General features: G+C 41.1%; 1 protein-coding gene across 1 annotated transcript in view; it reads right to left on the bottom strand.

Moving 5' to 3' along the window:
* Positions 1 to 2,675: 2,675 nt before the first annotated feature.
* LOC308298129 (uncharacterized protein) overlaps positions 2,676 to 17,862 on the bottom strand; it is a 55,752-nt gene continuing 40,565 nt past the window's right edge. The window contains exons 18-27 of the mRNA XM_080741686.1: positions 17,508 to 17,663; positions 17,098 to 17,245; positions 16,241 to 16,413; positions 15,411 to 15,539; positions 13,615 to 13,803; positions 12,689 to 12,933; positions 12,268 to 12,410; positions 11,782 to 11,873; positions 3,586 to 3,718; positions 2,676 to 2,996 (exon numbers count right to left, since the gene is read on the bottom strand). Coding sequence (XP_080597812.1) covers positions 2,794 to 2,996; positions 3,586 to 3,718; positions 11,782 to 11,873; positions 12,268 to 12,410; positions 12,689 to 12,933; positions 13,615 to 13,803; positions 15,411 to 15,539; positions 16,241 to 16,413; positions 17,098 to 17,245; positions 17,508 to 17,663 — 1,611 coding nt within the window. The 3' untranslated portion in view covers positions 2,676 to 2,793. The remainder of the gene's footprint in view (positions 2,997 to 3,585; positions 3,719 to 11,781; positions 11,874 to 12,267; positions 12,411 to 12,688; positions 12,934 to 13,614; positions 13,804 to 15,410; positions 15,540 to 16,240; positions 16,414 to 17,097; positions 17,246 to 17,507; positions 17,664 to 17,862) is intronic.

Below are 17,862 nucleotides of genomic sequence, written 5' to 3'. Positions count from 1 at the left end.
CACTGCCAGTTTTTCAAATTTTTCCCTTGAATTCGTTGATGACATGTATTATTGTGTTTTTATGTTGTTGATTAATATAGGACCACCAAGTCCCCAGGACTTTTTGTTATCCTTTTTGCCTAAATGTCTGACTGTAACACATGCTGTTTACATTTCTGACTAATACATTATTGAAACAATCAATACATCAATCAATCAAAATTGCAGCTTTTAAAGCAAACTCTTGTGTACAGTACAGGCTGATCATAGTATTTGAACCTTGAACAAGGCATTCTAGACTAGTAAATTGATCCACAGTACCCTCTGGTGGACAAATCAGGGAGCGACATATACATACATTCAGTTGTCACTCTACTAGAGTATAGGCAATCAAGTTTTTGATTTAATGACCATTGAAATATTAAATGTGTAGAATAATAATCACCCAGACCTCTTTTTACTTGTACCGTTGACTCAACGCACCCCAAACTGTGTTGTAAACAACAGCTGTAAACAAAATCTAAATAATAATACTAGGCCTACTAATTGTCGTCTATTAGTCAGGGATTATTATCAGAATAATGTCAAATCTGGGAATACATTCCTTACCAATACATTTCTTCACCAATGTGTTTGTAAAGGGCTAATACATCTCACAATGATTGAAATTCAGTTTTCCAAGGGGTATCATTAACTTTACTAGGCCTACAGGAAAAGAAGAATGTGCTTTGGCATGTTAGGGGTCAAACTAGGTATTTTTCATGATCCATTGCAAACATTTGTTTTGCTCGAAAATACTCCTTGAGCTAAAAACGGACTACAAAAAATGGTTTGTGATGACATGGAAAAGTGGCTATGGCGTTTTTAGCCCAAGGAATTTTCTTTTTCTTTTTACCCCAACTTTCAGCAGCTGTCACAGATTTCTCTGTAGGGAAACTAAATTTCAATTTTCGTGAGATGTGCTTCCAGACACACACACACACACACACACACACACACACACACACACACACACACACACACACACACACACACACACACACACACACACACACACACACACACACACACACAATGGGCCTGGTGTACAAGATACACTACTCCACTATGATACCCATGTACCTGTCAAAATACTTTATAAACGTATAAGGACGTCTACAATTACAACACCAGAGGCTATATTGCCACAGATCACGTTTAACCCAGAGTCAACTCAAACAAAGGGTCAAACTTGTTCTTCTGCTATACCACCAAAATGTGGAACGCCTTACCGAAGGCCTTAAAGGAGTATGGTTCCCTAGCATCCTTTAAAATCGCCCTTAAAAAACACTTACAGGCAGCAGCCGTTTGCAACTGGCAATAACAAAACCTAGCCCAGCCTTACCCTCCTGACCCTTCTTTGTATTTACCTACTGTATATATTTTTTGCACAGTTTTTTTTTTTTTGGTCTCTTGTTTACTTTATTTTCTCCTGACTATATCTACTGCATAGTACTGTGTTCTATCCGTCTACGGTCTGTTATATGAGATACTTCAGTGGTTTCCTGTGTAAATAAGCCAAGTGCTTTTCTAGGATCTCCTTTTAGTTGACCTTGTACCAGTGAACTGTGCCATCATGAAACTGTACTTTTTTCTATGCAAACTTATAATAAAGTCTTCAATCAATCAATCACACACACACACACACACACACACATTACTACGATTTTACGACCATTTTTTTATACCGTAAGCCTAAAACTGAAAAAAAAGCTCACTATACATTTTGTCCTCATCCCCTACTACTGTCATCATATGCATCATTGAGATCTGTATACTAGTAACAACTTCCGTGTAGGCCACCAAAGATAATGATAATGATAATGATAATGATAATGATAAATCCCGCGGGGGAAATTCAGATATCGCAGCCCAACCCAGCTGCTTTTTTTTAGAGCTGTGAGAGCTGTGCGAGACATTGCGGGACACTTCCGGTTAACAGCAGACATACAAGCTCACGTCGCGTCGCAGATGCAACCGTTGTGAGCTTGTAGATCACTCTCGGCTGCGGCGCCGGAAGCTGCCTGCACATTCTGCGCAATGCACGATGGGATGTTGGAAAGTTGTGGATAGTGCAGTGCGATATGTGGGAACAAAAAAACATTTGTTCGTAAACCTTTTTGTCACTCAGTTAGTCCACATTAGTCCTTAGGTTTTTAGTATGGCTTCTCCCACTTGCCTGGTTGAATAAGTGAATTTGAATTAGAACGAAGATCTGGTCTGGATCTATGGATCCAGATACAGATCTGAAACTAGTTGAATCAACAGGAAGTCGAACAGGAAATGTTATACATAGGAAGAATCTGTTTGCGTTTGTGTATGTGCTAAAAGAGCAACTTGGATTGATTACTGATTACTAGTATTGATTACAAAGTGAGAGTACATACTTTCATGGGAATCATCAAATGGATTGAATTTGTGATGGCACACTTTGGATTCAGAAACTTTTGTGCTGTGTGTTTGATAATGTACATTTGTATGAATTTTCTCTTTATCTCCTTTGTGTAAAATGTAATCCTTAATAAACGCTGAGTCATAAAAAATGGACATTTGTATGCATGATACCGGTGCCACTTTAAAGATTTCAGGGTCATCTAGTCCAGTGCTTCTCAAATGGGGGTATGTGTACCCAGAGGTACTACAGGGGGTGCTTGAAAGAAAATGGAAAATGGAAACATTTATTTTACGGTTATGTTTAATGATAAAACATTGACAAATGTATGTGATCGTGCTGCTCGGTAAAGCTTTAAACCAAATTAAGCAAGAACTTTACTGTTACTGAATACATATTGACGTAAAAACAGACTTTTGACAGCGCCATTGTTGGCGTTGGCACTCCACATCAACCCCTGTGCAGTCGCACACAGTAGCCTGCAGGGTGCTGTCCTGCATCTTGCCCTCGGTGTCTGAAACGGTCAGCACCACACTATATTCTCCTGGGCTCAGCTCCTGGGCTAGCGTGAGGATGATGCCTGTCTCTGAAGGAGGGAGAAGGAAGAGGAGACCACTCACTTATTAGATACATCTTTTACATAAAATGGTTATGAGTGTGATTTTGTGGGGGTTTAACTTAAATCACAAAAGGTAACCAATATATTTTTTTCAGAGACAGAAGACGTAGGACTTAAATAATCATTGCTATAGTAGTCTCCCCCATCATCTCTCCAGCTCTTAATAAACAGAAAATGTTCAGATTGCGATAACAATTTTATGAAATCAGAAGAGAACCCCCGAAGATTATTTATCAAAAGTGTTCCAATTTTGTCTTGTAATTTTTGTTTCACCACATTTAATTTCACTTCATTCTTAATATCTTTATCCTGTTTGGATAAGAATTGATATCCTACCTGAACATATATTTAATATATACCAAACGAGCTGGTGAGACAGAGAGACCCTGTTACTGAACAAGCACTGTGTAACCATGATTATTATTGGAATTGTATTATTTTTTATAAGTTAATAGCATTTAGACCACCTTTTCCAGCACCTTGGCAAAAGCCAGGTAGCCTCTTTCCATCAAAATCCATCAAAAACTAAAAAAACAAACATTTAGATAGAACATACTGGTGTCATTCATCCGTGCAGTCCAGTATAGTCTGGACAGTCCTATCAGTGCAACACTGAATGGTGCAGCATGACCCTCTCCATCTTTGTCCGTCACTGACAGCATTTGGGGAACTGACTCTCTGTTGCACATCTGAAGAAACACAGTTGTTTTTTGATAAAAATCTAAGAAATACCATCATTTCTAAAACAAATGTTTAAACAAGAATTGACACAGTCAATATAAAATCTGTGTGCTCGTTTTAGTGTTAAAAAAGTTTGAAAAAAAATGTTTTTGAAAAAAAAAAAAGTTTGAAAAAAAAAATTTAGAAAAAAAAAGTTTAGGTCCAAAAATGTGTTAAAAAATCGACCTGATGGTGGCGCTATATGGGACAGATCCATGTCGATGAGATAAGTGTAGACATACTGTGTAGCGATTTGTGTGATTTTAGGGCAAAAACTGCAGGAGCAGTATTCAAAAATGTGTTTTAAAAAATTTGGCGGGGGTCCCTGGAGCTACGGGGGTCCCTGGAAGGGTGGAGGTTGTGGATTGGCAGACAAGGATTGTGTGTGGAAAATTTCACATGGATAGGGGCAAAAAAGTGTGATGTGACGTGACAGACAGACTGACGGACAGACAGGCGGTGGAGGTTTGCATAGTAACTGCGACCTGACGGTCGCAATTATAATCATTAGTATTGTTTATTTTAATTATTATTATTAAGGGTTAGGGTTAGGGTTAGGGTTAGGGTTATCTAGAAATCTCAGTTGGAACTGTTACCCCAGTGACCCGATGCTGGATAAGCGGTTGAAGATGGATGGATGGATGGATGGATTATTTTAGAGTAAGCTACTTTATTTACCATTATTGTGTACTCCGCCACATGGGGAGCAATCTTCAATTCAATCTTCAATTCAAAGAAGCTTTATTGGCATGAGAACACAAACGTTTACACAGTGGTGGAAAAAGTACCTACATTTTTATAATTAAGTAAAAGTATCAATTCTGCAATGTAGAATCACTCTGTTACAAGTAAAAGTCCAGAATTACAAATGTACTTGAGTAAAAGTACAAAAGTATTGGTATCCAAATGTACTTAAAGTACCAAAAGTAAAAGTACAAAATGTTTGAAAATAGCAGATCTACAAGCTCACAACGTGTCGCACTGCAATGCGTTGTGAGCTTGTAGATCGGCTATTTTCAAATAGCCTTGGTATAATTTGGGTCCCCATTTTATTTATTTTTTGCATTGTGAGCTTTTAGATTGGCTATTTATAAAATGTTTGCCTCTATCTTATATTATTTTACAATTAGGCTAATGTTTGGACATTTTCGATAGTATAGTTTTAGCTTTTTGATTACTTTGGTGCAATAATGGTATTTTTTTTTTCTTTTCTTGGGGTAATAAAAAGGTAATTTTCTCAAGTACTGTACTTATAAGTACAATTTAAGGTACTTTTACTTTACTGGAGTATTTCCAATTTTCATTACTTTTACTTCTACTCCACTACATCTCAGAGGCAAATATTGTACTTATTCCACTACAATTATTTGAAAACTTTACTAGTTACTTTGAAAAGTATAGCCTACATAACCACTTCAGCCATGGCTATTTTCAAAGGATATTATTTGGTAACATGTGATACAGAATAATTGTGCATAATGAGTACTTTTACTTTTAGTCCTAAGTGTAGCCTATACTTTTACTCAAGTACATTTTGAATTCCGGACTTTTACTTGCAGTATAGATACTTTTACTTAAGTAAAACATTTGAGTATACTTTTCTCACCACTGTGTAATGTGTATGGAGAGACCACTCTGTGGGAGAGACGTAATACTATGAGAACGTGGAGCGCTCGGGAAAACGGCTGTTGTAAATCACAGATAATTAGTTTCTCCGCTTTGAAAATCAGACGTCTTTTTATGACTTAATGAGTTTATGACCCTCTGCCAGCCTCACTCTGCCTCAGAAGAGCAGCCAGAAACGGCAGTAGCTTTAGCATGTAGCTAAACGTAGCAGCTGCAGTGTAAAGACGTCACTATTCTGCGCCTGTGGGGGAACACGTTCTGTGGGGGAACCCTTTTTGGTGTATCACCTGACACGCTGTGCCACTATGGTCAGAGAGCGGCCCGGTGCTACGCTAAAACTCAGGCACCCATTGAATTCTGTGACCATGTACGGTCGCACAAAATGGATTCAAAACACACACTGTTAGTTCTATCGTCTGTTTTAAGACTTTCTACGCGGATTTCATTTGTGTTAACGCAGGGTAAAGTAGCATGCCTTCACCCATGAACAATGGTGGCGTCTGTGGACTTTTTAAAATATATATTTTTTCGAGACGTGGTAAATTATTTTAACGTGGACTCCAGGACAATGACGTGAATGCGTCTCTAGGCCAGGCCCGGATTGACAGTAGGGAGTAGGGGGACGATTCCCCCTGGCCTGGTGCCTCCTGAAAAAAATAAAAAGATCCCCTTTGCGCAGGCCACATATCCAGCAGCAGCAGGGCTTCATACAGCAGCCCTGCCTGTGTAACTTGACACCACAGCTGGCCTGTGCTGACAGCTACTCGCCCCCTCCCCTCTCTAAACAGAAGAGCAACGTGTGTTTTCTCCCCAAGGGATTGGTCAAAAAGGACAGCAATCAACTTTTTTTTTGGAAGAATCAATGCGTGATTGGTTAGTTTGGCTTTCTGGCCAGGCCCTACCACAAGCGTGCTCACAGACAGACCGACCGGCTAAGGAAGGCAGCACACAAACACACGTCTGACTGAGGATAGTGGCCAGACAGCAGAGAGAAGAAGGCGACAAAATAAATAAATAAATGGTTAAATTATGGACCCCAACCCCAGCCGCATAGCCCCACAAAGAAAAAGAGAAAACATGGCGCTGAAGGGTGAGAAGGATGGGGGGAAATGTTATACTGACTGAAATGTTCAAAGCTTCAGCATGCAGTCTTCTAGTAAGAATGATGCAGCAACAAGTAAGTTGTTTCAATATAAACACTGATTCTTCTCAAGTTTCTCAACATGCATGTGGATCCCTAGGGGAGCATTAGGCCAGATAAATTCATTGACGTTATTAGGATTATTAAGAACACAATTTGTTCCATTTTGTACCCTAACAAAGTTAGACCATTTTAATAGCATGAACACAAATTGCTGTCTGTAATGACTCTCAAGTTACACTTGAGGGTTTGGAGGAAACATTTGGTGGATACTAGTATGCACAACTCTAAAATAACTGGTGCAATTTTGTGTTGGAGCGCCTCTGTGCGGCTGCAGAGTTAAGGTGCTATCTATCCCTGAGACCATAGCTGGGCAGGTAAATGCATTTTTGCACTAAAATACTTCACAAGTGGAAAGAAACCTAAAACTTTTCACAAGTACTCCTTAGGGGTTGTTCCTATGATAAAACACGTTAGACACTGAAAAATCAAAATGGCTGCCATGTTTCCAAGATGGCTGCCTCTGAACAGTACGCCAGCCAGTTAATGTCCGATTTTCATAATATTAGAGTTGTTTTGTAGGTTTTAAAACATCGTGAGTTCATTTATTACTCTTTTAAAGCAGCCAGAATAACTTTTCTGACTTTTGGTTGGGGTCTTTCCTCACCTGGGACCCCCCAAACAGACCCCTGAGCTTATCTGAGTAGTCGCTTTGCTCCTGCTCCAGAGCAATGTTAAATTAGATCATAACTGAAGCATTAAAATTGTTGTAACTGGGCTCTGAAAGCAAAAATGAGTAGTAGCAAATACCCAGGGGTCTTCCACAGGGGTCCCGGACCCCTAGGGGGTCCTCAGAGTTACTACAGGAGGCCTGCCGAATCTTGATGGGGAAGTTCCTTTTTTTTATATGTATATATATTTTTACATTTGAAACTGTTTTTATTAGTATTCTCAGTATTATTTATAACATGTGTGTGTTAGACAGACAGGTTCACAGGTATTGCAAGAATTAAGGTATTGCAACTTCTCACTTTGGGCGCACAGTCTAACATGTCCATTTATTGCATTGCACTAACACTGACAACACAACACACACACCTCTTTGTTATCGTCACCCCAAAACCCGCACCCTATCCTCTTAAAGAGCTCACGGTCAATTGTACCCAAAGAAATTCACTACTATACATGTCCTCCCTAATAATGTTGACAGTTTCCACTATATCATTTGCAGGGAGGAGAGTGCAAGGCAGGTTATTGTTTGAGCAGCTGCACCGTCCCTTGTAACCTGCTTTGCAAACACATTTGATGAGCTTTGCCTTTGCAGCAGGGATGGCAAGAAACCTGACTGGAACATACCCTCCACTCTCTGAATTCCATCTATTTTTTCAATTGATGGAAGCTCAGGGCAATTTGTCAGGTATGACGAAGTAGGCATCATAATACGATACCTTCATCAAGGGACATGATTTTGAGGAAGTGCAAACACATGAAGAGGCTGATACCCCGATTCCTTATCAAGTCCTTGCCTCCGGTACAAAAAAAGGAAATTGATATATTCGAGTGAGTTCAAGTTGATGTTACAAATGTCAAGGGTTCCTTTGCGTTTTTCAGGTGTTGACTGGGGAAGAACATTTGTTGGAATCACCAAAAAGACATGGGTCAATGCCTACTTGATGATGATGATGATGATGATGACCAAGCCACTAACCGCTTCAAGGACCTTGGCAAGGTCATTGGCCATTCCTCCTGAGCTTATAAATTGTGAGCTTCCATCAACATTGCAGTCCGAACATTTTGCATGCCATGTTTACAGTTCAAAAGGTCCAACAACCCTGGGATTACTCAGATGGGAACTATTTCTGTCAAATAACTTGGAGGGTGAGATGCTACCTCCAACTCGTGCTGCACTGCTACCACATTACCTCCGTGCCAACTCCGTCACAATGCAGGATAAATCATACCTGACAAATTTCCCTGTGCTTCCACCAATCGAAGAAAATAGATGGAATTCAGAGAGTGGAGGGTATATTCCAGGTTTCAGTTTTCTTGCTCTCCCTGCTCCAAAGGCAGTACTTGAGCCCATCAAATGTGTCTGCAAAGCAGGTTGTAAGGGACGGTGCAGCTGCTCAAATAACCTGCCTTTCACTCTATGCTATGGTGGAGACTGTGTCAACACTATTAGGTTGGACATTGAAGATGATGATGATGATGAAGACGAATATATCCTGCATGTCTGAAATTACTGTAGTGTAGTGAATCTCTTTGGGCGTAATTAACCATGGGCTCTATAAGAGGATAAGGTGAGGGTTTTGGGGTGACAATAACAAAGAGGTGTGTGTGTGTGTGTGTGTGTGTGTGTGTGTGTGTGTGTGTGTGTGTGTGTGTGTGTGTGTGTGTGTGTGTGTGTGTGTGTGTGTGTGTGTGTGTACAAACATTCCCGTGTCATTCCATCCATGTTTCATCTCTGTGATAACTTGGAAATGTTTGCATCTTTGACAGCTAATACACCAGATGTTGTTGTGGTTGATGAAGAGTCCAGGGAAGTGTCTGTATTGGAGATGGCCTGCACCTTTGACCCTAGCCTAGAGGAAGCTTTCATGACCAAGGTCATTAAATACCAACCTCTCCTAAATACGATCTCAGAGCTGGGGTACAGGTGCAGACTATTTGTTTTCATATTTGGCAGCCTAGGACATACCCACAGGCTGGTTGTTAGAGGGTTTCAACAACTTGGAGTGCCTAAAAAAGAGGCAAAAAGGCTGGCAAAGTATTGTTCCGTCTCCGCTATAATCGGCAGCCGCCACATATGGCGGAGACGCTGTTACTTATACCCGTAGAGTACCAAGTGCCTTGCTATTGTATCATGAAGACATAATGCCATGATTTTGTAAATGTTACTCTACTGCACCTATACTATTTGTGTCCTTGTATGCATCTCCTTTGTGTGGACATAAATAAATGGTTAAAATGTGTGTGTGTGTGTGTGTGTGTGTGTGTGTGTGTGTGTGTGTGTGTGTGTGTGTGTGTGTGTGTGTGTGTGTGTGTGTGTGTGTATGTGTGTATGTGTTGTCAGTGTGAGTGCAGTGCAATAAATGGAAATGTTGTTCTGCACCCAAAGTGAAAAGTTGCAATACCTTCATTATTGCAATCCCTGCAGTAACAGCTGTCAACCATAACTGTTTTAACACAAAAAACATTATAAATAATACTGAGAATACTAATAAACCATCAAAGTACAATACATAAAACCAGGATACATAAAAACATTCAAAGTTTCAAATGTAAAAAAAAAAAGAAAAAAAAAAGATCTCATCGAGATTTGGCAGGCCCCCTGTAATAGCTCTGAGGACCCCCCCAGGGGTCCCGGACCCCCCGTGGAAGACCTCTGTTATTTGCTACTAGTCATTTTTTATTTCAGAGCATATTTCAGATCTAATTTAACATTGTTCTGGTGCAGGAGCAGAGCGATTACTGAAATAGGCTCAGGGGTCTGTCTGGGGGGTCCCAGGTGAGGAAAGACCCCAACCAAAAGTCAGAAAGGTTATTCTGGCTGCTTTAAAAGTGTAATAAATGAACTCAGGATGTTTTAAAACCTACAAAACAACTCTAATATTATGAAAATTCGATATTAACTGGCTGGCGTACTGTAAAACATATCCGAAAAGGCGGCCATCTTTAAAACTGGCGGACATTTTGAAAATTAAGTGTCTAATGTGATTTTTCTAAAGAATGACCCAAGAGGTACACTCTGTAAAATTGTGGTGCTTCTTTCCAGAACTGAAGTATTGTTCTCCTTAACAGCCCCGCTACACTACTAAGTGATTATGCTAATGTATGGACAGAAGTTAAGAAATGGGAAACATTGTACTGAGTTGGAGTTTCATACACCATCTTCAGGCATATTCTACACTATTGTTGTCATTTTATATATAATTTGAGCTTGACTGTGATACATGTGGCTACCTGATTGATTGATGTTTTTGTGGGATAGAGAAACATGTGAAGCTGCTGTGCTGTTGAAACAGACAATCTGTAAGCTAGCTATGTGGTATGTTGTTTGTAGGGTGGAGGCCAGTGCTTGTTAGTTCCAGTAATTATTCCACAATGTCTTCCTAACTGAATAGGAGGTTCCATAGCACTACTAGCAGAATGGAACTACTAGCAGGTAGTGATGATTCTAACTGAATATAAGATTATTCCGGGGGAGAGGTGCATGCAGAGCTCTACTCAGTGATAATACAGTACAGTACTAGATTGTACAGTTTTACATTGAACATTGGCGTTTGCATATAATATTGATATAGTAAGCTGACATCTAAATGCTTTGCTGACAAAATAATACTATATTTTTATTTAATTGCATACCATATAAATAATATGGACTGGATATAGAACACTTTCTAGTGTGACTGTTGGTATATATGGAATAATGATTTTCAGTGATTACTTAGCCCATGTGGAAAGGAAAAATACTGTAACTGTTGTCTTCATATGATTGCTCCTATGACATACTGCACTGTCTGCACAGAAGCGAGTGTTGTAGTGACTACTTCTGTAGGCCTATACAGTGGGTGGTATGTATTAGTATATTAGTTTTTTAAGTGTTTTGTTTTACAAGAAACATCTCAGCCAAACAGAACTGAAACTGTAAGGCTGTCACATGTGTGTGAGTGCGGGTGGCAGGCGCGTTCATGTATTTTCATGTTGCCTAGTGTTTGGGTAGAGTGGCCTGGAAGGGTGTATGGGTCCCTATGGCCCAGACAGGCCCACTCCGGCCCTGCTCTAGGCAACGTGAACGCGTCTAAGACGTGGGATGCGCACGTAATGACGTCACTGACCATGTGACACCGAGACAGCCAATGGGCAAAAAGTCGTGTAAAGGTAGTGCACTCACACACAGGAAAGTAAGTAATCTGTTTCACAGATTTAAAAATAGTGAAAATAGACAATGTACAAGCTCACAACGTGGCACGAAGCGATGCATTGTGAGCTTGTAGATCTGCAGTTTTCACTAGTTTGGGTCGAGGGCAAACGTCTAATTTATCTTTTGGGTCTCGAGTTAAAAGGTTCGGGAACCACTGTTGTATACCATGTGGGTACAACTAAAAGTACAGATTCAATCAGATCAAATTTACACGTCAAGCATGGCAACCTCAACAAGAATCTGTCTTGAAATGTTTGCAGGATTGCCGAATGAGTCGTTCTCTGTCCATCAGGTAAAACACAATGGGTAATGTACAGTAATGGATTTAATTCTTCACCCACCGTGATGAAACGTTCATCGATGGTGGGGTAGTTGTCATTGATATCTTGTAGCTGAATGATCAGGGTGCCAGTTCCTGTGGCTGGGATCTCATCTGGAACACACACACACACACACACACACACACACACACACACACACACACACACACACACACACACACACACACACACACACACACACACACACAGGCCGTGTTTCCACACAGTAATGAATGATTCAGTCATACTCCGATTGTGCAATATGCTGACTGATAATAAAAATCTTTTTTAATGTATACACAGCTCATTTTAACACCTACCATCTTCACTAACAAGATCAGCGTATGTAACACCTAACGTCGTCATATGTTTTAATAAAATCTGTGTATGTAACACCTTACGCCATCGTGTTCTAATGAGATGTGTGTATGTGTAAGGCATGTTTATTTAAATAGCACACTTAAGAACAACAGACCCAAAGTGCTTTCCAATCACTGCAACACCTACCATCATCATATGCACCAATGAGAGCTGTGTATTTGTCACCCTTGACGAAACTGGACTCCCTGTCCATTTCAGACTTCACTGTGATCCTACCTGACTGTTTGTTTACATTCAACCAGCCAGCCCTGTCCTGCAGTTTTCTATACCTGCACACAGAAACACAGACATTTAAAACTATTTTGCTTTTCCTTTATAAACCACAACTTAAGTAGGCTAATTTGTGACAGTTGTCTTGAATTATTATTATTTAAGTTAAGGGAGAATAAAAGCACACATAACTGGGGAAGATACAGTTTCAATGGAGGCAACCATTTGTTAGCCCACTACTACTGGATGAAAAGTGCTTTGTTGTGGAAATACTATACGTATCGTATAAAGTTGAGGGACATTCCTTTTTTAAACAACTAATGAAAGGTGAACTTACTTGACTTTCTGTTTCTTTGCAGTGTCAGGGTCAGTAGCAGTGTACGCCACAACTACCGAGCCAACGGCCAAGTCCTCTCGCTTCACCACCAACTTCTTCACTGGGTTGAAGAAGGGAGCCTCGTTGACGTCCCCCACATTCACTGTCACCGTGGCAGTGGCCGTTGGCAGCCTTGTGGTGAAGGGTACCTCATTCTCAACAGCAACCATCAGTGTGTACTTGCCATTCAACTCAAAGTCCAAGGCCTTAATGGATATGTGGAGAAAAGCACAACAATGCCACAGACATGTTTATTACCAGCAACCAAACGCTAACCCACTGGTTAACACCCTAGATATTATCTAGGAGTTCAAATCCACTGTGGTGCATCCGGTTTGCCTAACCCTAACCCTAACCCTTTGGCTGAATCTATTTTATACGAACACAACTGTGTGTTCGTGGGAACAAAAGCCGATATTTGTCGCTGCGCATATTCCATTGATCCATTATGGTAAAACAGCAGTCACAACAATGAAATGTGTGGGGAGGCATTTAATAGGCATAATGACAAAATTGGGGAGAAATAAAAAATTGTGTAAAAAATAATTGGCAACTCTAAATTAAAGAAAATAAATTACAGAAATGCGAGTTAAGGCTTTAACCAAATTATCCCTGCAGTCTTGATCATAACAAAAGGACATAGGCTACCACAAAACTGAAATGTCTGTAGTGTACCATCAATGTTATGCCAAAAATAACGCTGCAAACATCACAAGCCGAGTTTCGTTCAGTTCCTCGCGGCCACAGTGAGAGATAGGAATATGTGCTACAGTATAAATGTGCATGAATGTTAATTAACTCTTTATTCAGGTAGGCCTAAGTGTTGAATTTTTTTAACAACTAGGACTTCAAAGTAAAACATCTGAACTAAGTGGTTAGCTTTCTACCTTAGCCGTCCTAATGATTCCTTCTTGTTTATTAACGGGGGATGTTTCCACAGAGAACAGTCCAGTGGGGTCACCGTCAACAATCGTGAACTTTGCGTTCCCGGCTGGGGTATGGGGCTCGTCGGCATCTGTCACAGTCATATTAACAACCACAGCTCCCACTTGGTTTTCTGGGACAGTCGCCTCATACTAGGAGAGAACACAGGCACATGTCGAGTGAGAGTGTGAGTGAGTGTACATACAAATAGTCATCACTTCCATACAGTAGGCAATACACATGTCAAGCAATGTTATCAAACAGTTGCTATTTCATCAACCACTTTTCTGTTGATAGTGTGCTTGTGTGTTGCTGAATGGTGTTCCTAGACAGATTGAAATGACATCAGGTATCTTCTCATGTCAGCCTATCTTGTCCATTTGCGGCATTTCATATTTGATGTCCTTATTACACACCAAGTAAATGTTGTGTTTGGTTTGAGAATAAAGTGAAGTTGTACAGATTTAGCTAGAAAACGTCCAACAGCAAGTATACATGTACAGTTACCTTTACCACATGGGTTAGGGTATGTAACTTTGTAACAGATCGTCGTGGACTCACTCTTGTGCACAAACACAAAACTGGAGCAGGGGTGGAGTGTCATAGGCGTGCGTCTGGAGGTTTAGTGGTGTCTAAGTGCTGGGCGATGCCTACCTTCCTACAGAGGAGGTGACTGTTTGTCTGTGTTAGTATACAGTATACATGCTTTCTTTTATTTCTGTGCATCTGGGGTGGCGGGGGGAGGGGGGGTGGGAGGGAGGTGAGGGGGGGTTGGGTTGGGGGGTTTGGAGGGGAGGGGGTAAGGGTGAGGTGAGGGGGGTTGGAGGGTGGAGGGGTGGAAGGGGTTAGGGGGTGATTGTGTATTTGTGTTTGTACACATGATTCCTTGCATTTCTGTGCATCAGGGGGGGGGGGTTTAAGTGTGGGGAGGGGGGGGTGCGGAAGGGGGGGAGGGTACGGAATGGGGCTTCGGAAGGGCGGTGTTAGAAGTGGGGGTGACTGTGTGTCTGTGTTTTGGCATAATACTGTGTATTTCTGTGCATCTGTGCTTCTGGGTCAAAATGACCCGAACAGCACTTAAGGTTCAAAAAATATGAGGGGGGTGTAGCATGGGTGTAGTGCAAAAATATTTTTTTTTGCATGTTCATCTCAGAAAAATCTTTAAGGCCAGTGAGTTTCAGGTGGAAACGATTTAAACTTCTACCTTTTTTTTCCAAATGAAAATGTAAAACGGGTCAAAATGACCCGAACAGCACTTAAGGGTTAATCAGGATAATGTGGCTCCCTACAGAAATCCTATACCTCAAAGCATGTACAGCAGGGGTCTTCAACGTTTTGAGGCCAGGGACCCCCAAACTGATGGGGAGATGGAGCAGGGACCCCCTACCTTGTAGGGTGGGGGTGGGGCTACAACATATAGTGTATCTTTATGCATACAATTGTGTTTCATATGTATAAACAATAGATTAATATATTCATGCTTTTATGTACAAGTGGCCTGCCACTGCCATTTACAAACACACCTTATTAACTGAGAACCAATATCAATACTATCAATCTATTACTAACAATCTGTCAATTGCACAATAATCATGTATACAAGATATTCAAAAGAGACAGAATCATGTATGTTTTTATTTTCGGGGACCCCCTGCAGTATCCCTGCAGACCCCATAGGGGTCGCGGACCCCCTGTTGAAGACCCCTGATGTACAGTATTTATGCCTCCTTTACATCAACCATATTTGCATTATACTTACTGTTGCTTTCTGAAAAGCGGGAGCATTGTTGTTGCTGTCTGTGACTGTAAGGATAACTTTCGTGTTTCCGCTCAACCCATGTCCCCTCAAATCTGCTGCTCGTATGTCCAGAGTGTACTTTGGGAATTGCTGTTGGCGCACGCACGCACGCACGCACACACACACACACACACACACACACACGCACACGCACACGCACACGCACACGCACACACACACACACACACACACACACACACACACACACACACACACATCTAGACATTTTGCAGAAGTAGGCCTACACATTTCTTCTTGAAACATATGTATATACACAGTTCAAGAGTTGAAGGTATTATTACAACACACAACTGTGACGGCTCTCCCCCTATGCCTGTTCGCCAATCTCTTCCCTCACCTATTGATTGAGAGGAAGTCTTCAGGAAGTCTCACACACTCAGTCTCTGACTAACCTGATTTCATACTCTCTCTACTGCTCAACAGAGTAGAGGGTCTCAGGGTTCCTACCTTTACATTTTATTTATGCATTCACTCAATCAACCACACACTCCACTTCAGTCATCCATACACTGCTGACATGACTGATACCTACATTTATAGGGTACATCTGATTGTTCTTTTGGTTCACTGGTTTATTTTGTGCTGTGTACATTTTAATACATTTACTTATTTACTTAGAGAAATGGACAATAGGCATCCATTTTTCATCTCGCCTGCTTACCAATTTTAATATTAAGAGATGGAGAAAACTATCAATATTGTTTGGGGCATTTATTTAACTGAAGGACTGATGGCCCAAATGTTCAATCAATGGAATCATGGCTTATTACCTCCTGGTCCAAACCACCTGCATTGACTATGATGGCTCCACTGTATGGGTTGATCGCAAACAGGTTATCAGCAGGAGCCTTTGGCTCCTGATTCAGAATGCTGTAGCGGACATCTGAATTGTCATTGCCTGGCGCATCTGCATCTGTAGCATTGACTGTACATACCACAGTGCCTGAAGAAATAGACAAGGAGAGACAGATTTTACAATGACCCTCACACTACAGCGTCAGCGTGACAGACACACTAATGAAGCAAAGAGCTTACTAGTAAGACGCCTCAGGGCGCCTCAGGGCGACTGAATTGGCCATCTGGCCAGTGATGTATATCGGACCAGTTACCCATATATGGAGACCCCTGGTACCCATATATGGAGATCCATATGGAGATATGCTGTGAGAGCCCACACATGATTACTTATTCATTATGTGAAAGTCGCATGATGTCTATGACATCTGACATCACACCCTTTTATGCCCATACATGGAGATCCCTGTCTTGTAGAACCAGCTAGCTGTCAGTGTGGTATGTGGCCGATGTGGCCTCCATATATGGGCATTCCCTTATGAAGTCCTGTTAGATATGGGCTTAATATTGATGACATCAGGGAACTCCACATAAGGGCATGAAAGGGATTCTGTTAGTGTGACATCACAGTGAAGCCAGAGCATGATGTCAGAGCGGCAAACACATTCAGTGGTTCCCCTGACATCATAGTGACGTCAGAGCATGATGTCAGAGCGACAAACCCATAGAACCACAGTGTCAGGCGATATAGACAGACAGAGATACGGAAGGATGTGCTGGTTTTCATAGTTAACTGCGACCTACGGTCGCAATGAATTGCATTTGATCTTACCAAGAGGTGAGGCCTCAGGGACCTCTCCCAGATAGGTGTCTTGGGTGAAAAGTGGTTTGTTATCATTCTGGTCGATGACAATCACATTGATGTCCATTGGTTCCTCACTAAGCTTTCCTGATTGTGCATACACCGCATGAACTTGGAGCTGTATAAACAAACATATTTGGAATATTAAGACTTAAGTTAACTTATAAATATATTATATCCTAATTGTAATCAGACAGCAAAGTGGGAAATTAACCTTTATCATGAACCCTTATCGCTCTAAGAAATAAGTTAGACCATAATGATGCATGTAGTCCATGTACACACAAATCCAAATTGGCACAGCATTTAAAAACACTTAATCCCATGATGAGATTAGAGAGTGTGTGATCCTCATCAGTCATCATGCACACAGTGCCTACCGTGTAAAAGGGCTTTTTCTCTCTGTCCAAGGACTGAGTAACAAACAACCAGCCAGTATTTCTATCTATAGTGAAAAGGCCAACAGGGGGCATGTCTGCTCCTGGTCCAGTAATGCTGTACAACACTGGCATCTCGTCACCCAAATCTGAACGAATCTGCAAAGAACAAAATAGAATATAAACTTTAACATGTACCAGTACACACAGGCTATTTTGTTTAATGGATGAACATTCCATGCTTATGTTATGTCCAGGTTTGCACCATCTGATTTCATTTCACAGTATTTTACAGCTGTATGGCACCGTGCCTCAGCTATGTGAGCTCAACAGTGGAAGAATTGACAGGGATGTCATC

This window comes from Nannobrachium achirus, assembly GCF_963921795.1.
Source record: "Nannobrachium achirus genome assembly, chromosome: 14".
Classification (NCBI taxonomy): domain Eukaryota; kingdom Metazoa; phylum Chordata; class Actinopteri; order Myctophiformes; family Myctophidae; genus Nannobrachium; species Nannobrachium achirus.
The sequence above is the reverse complement of the archived record's forward strand: the minus strand, read 5'-3'. Positions and strand labels throughout refer to the sequence as shown.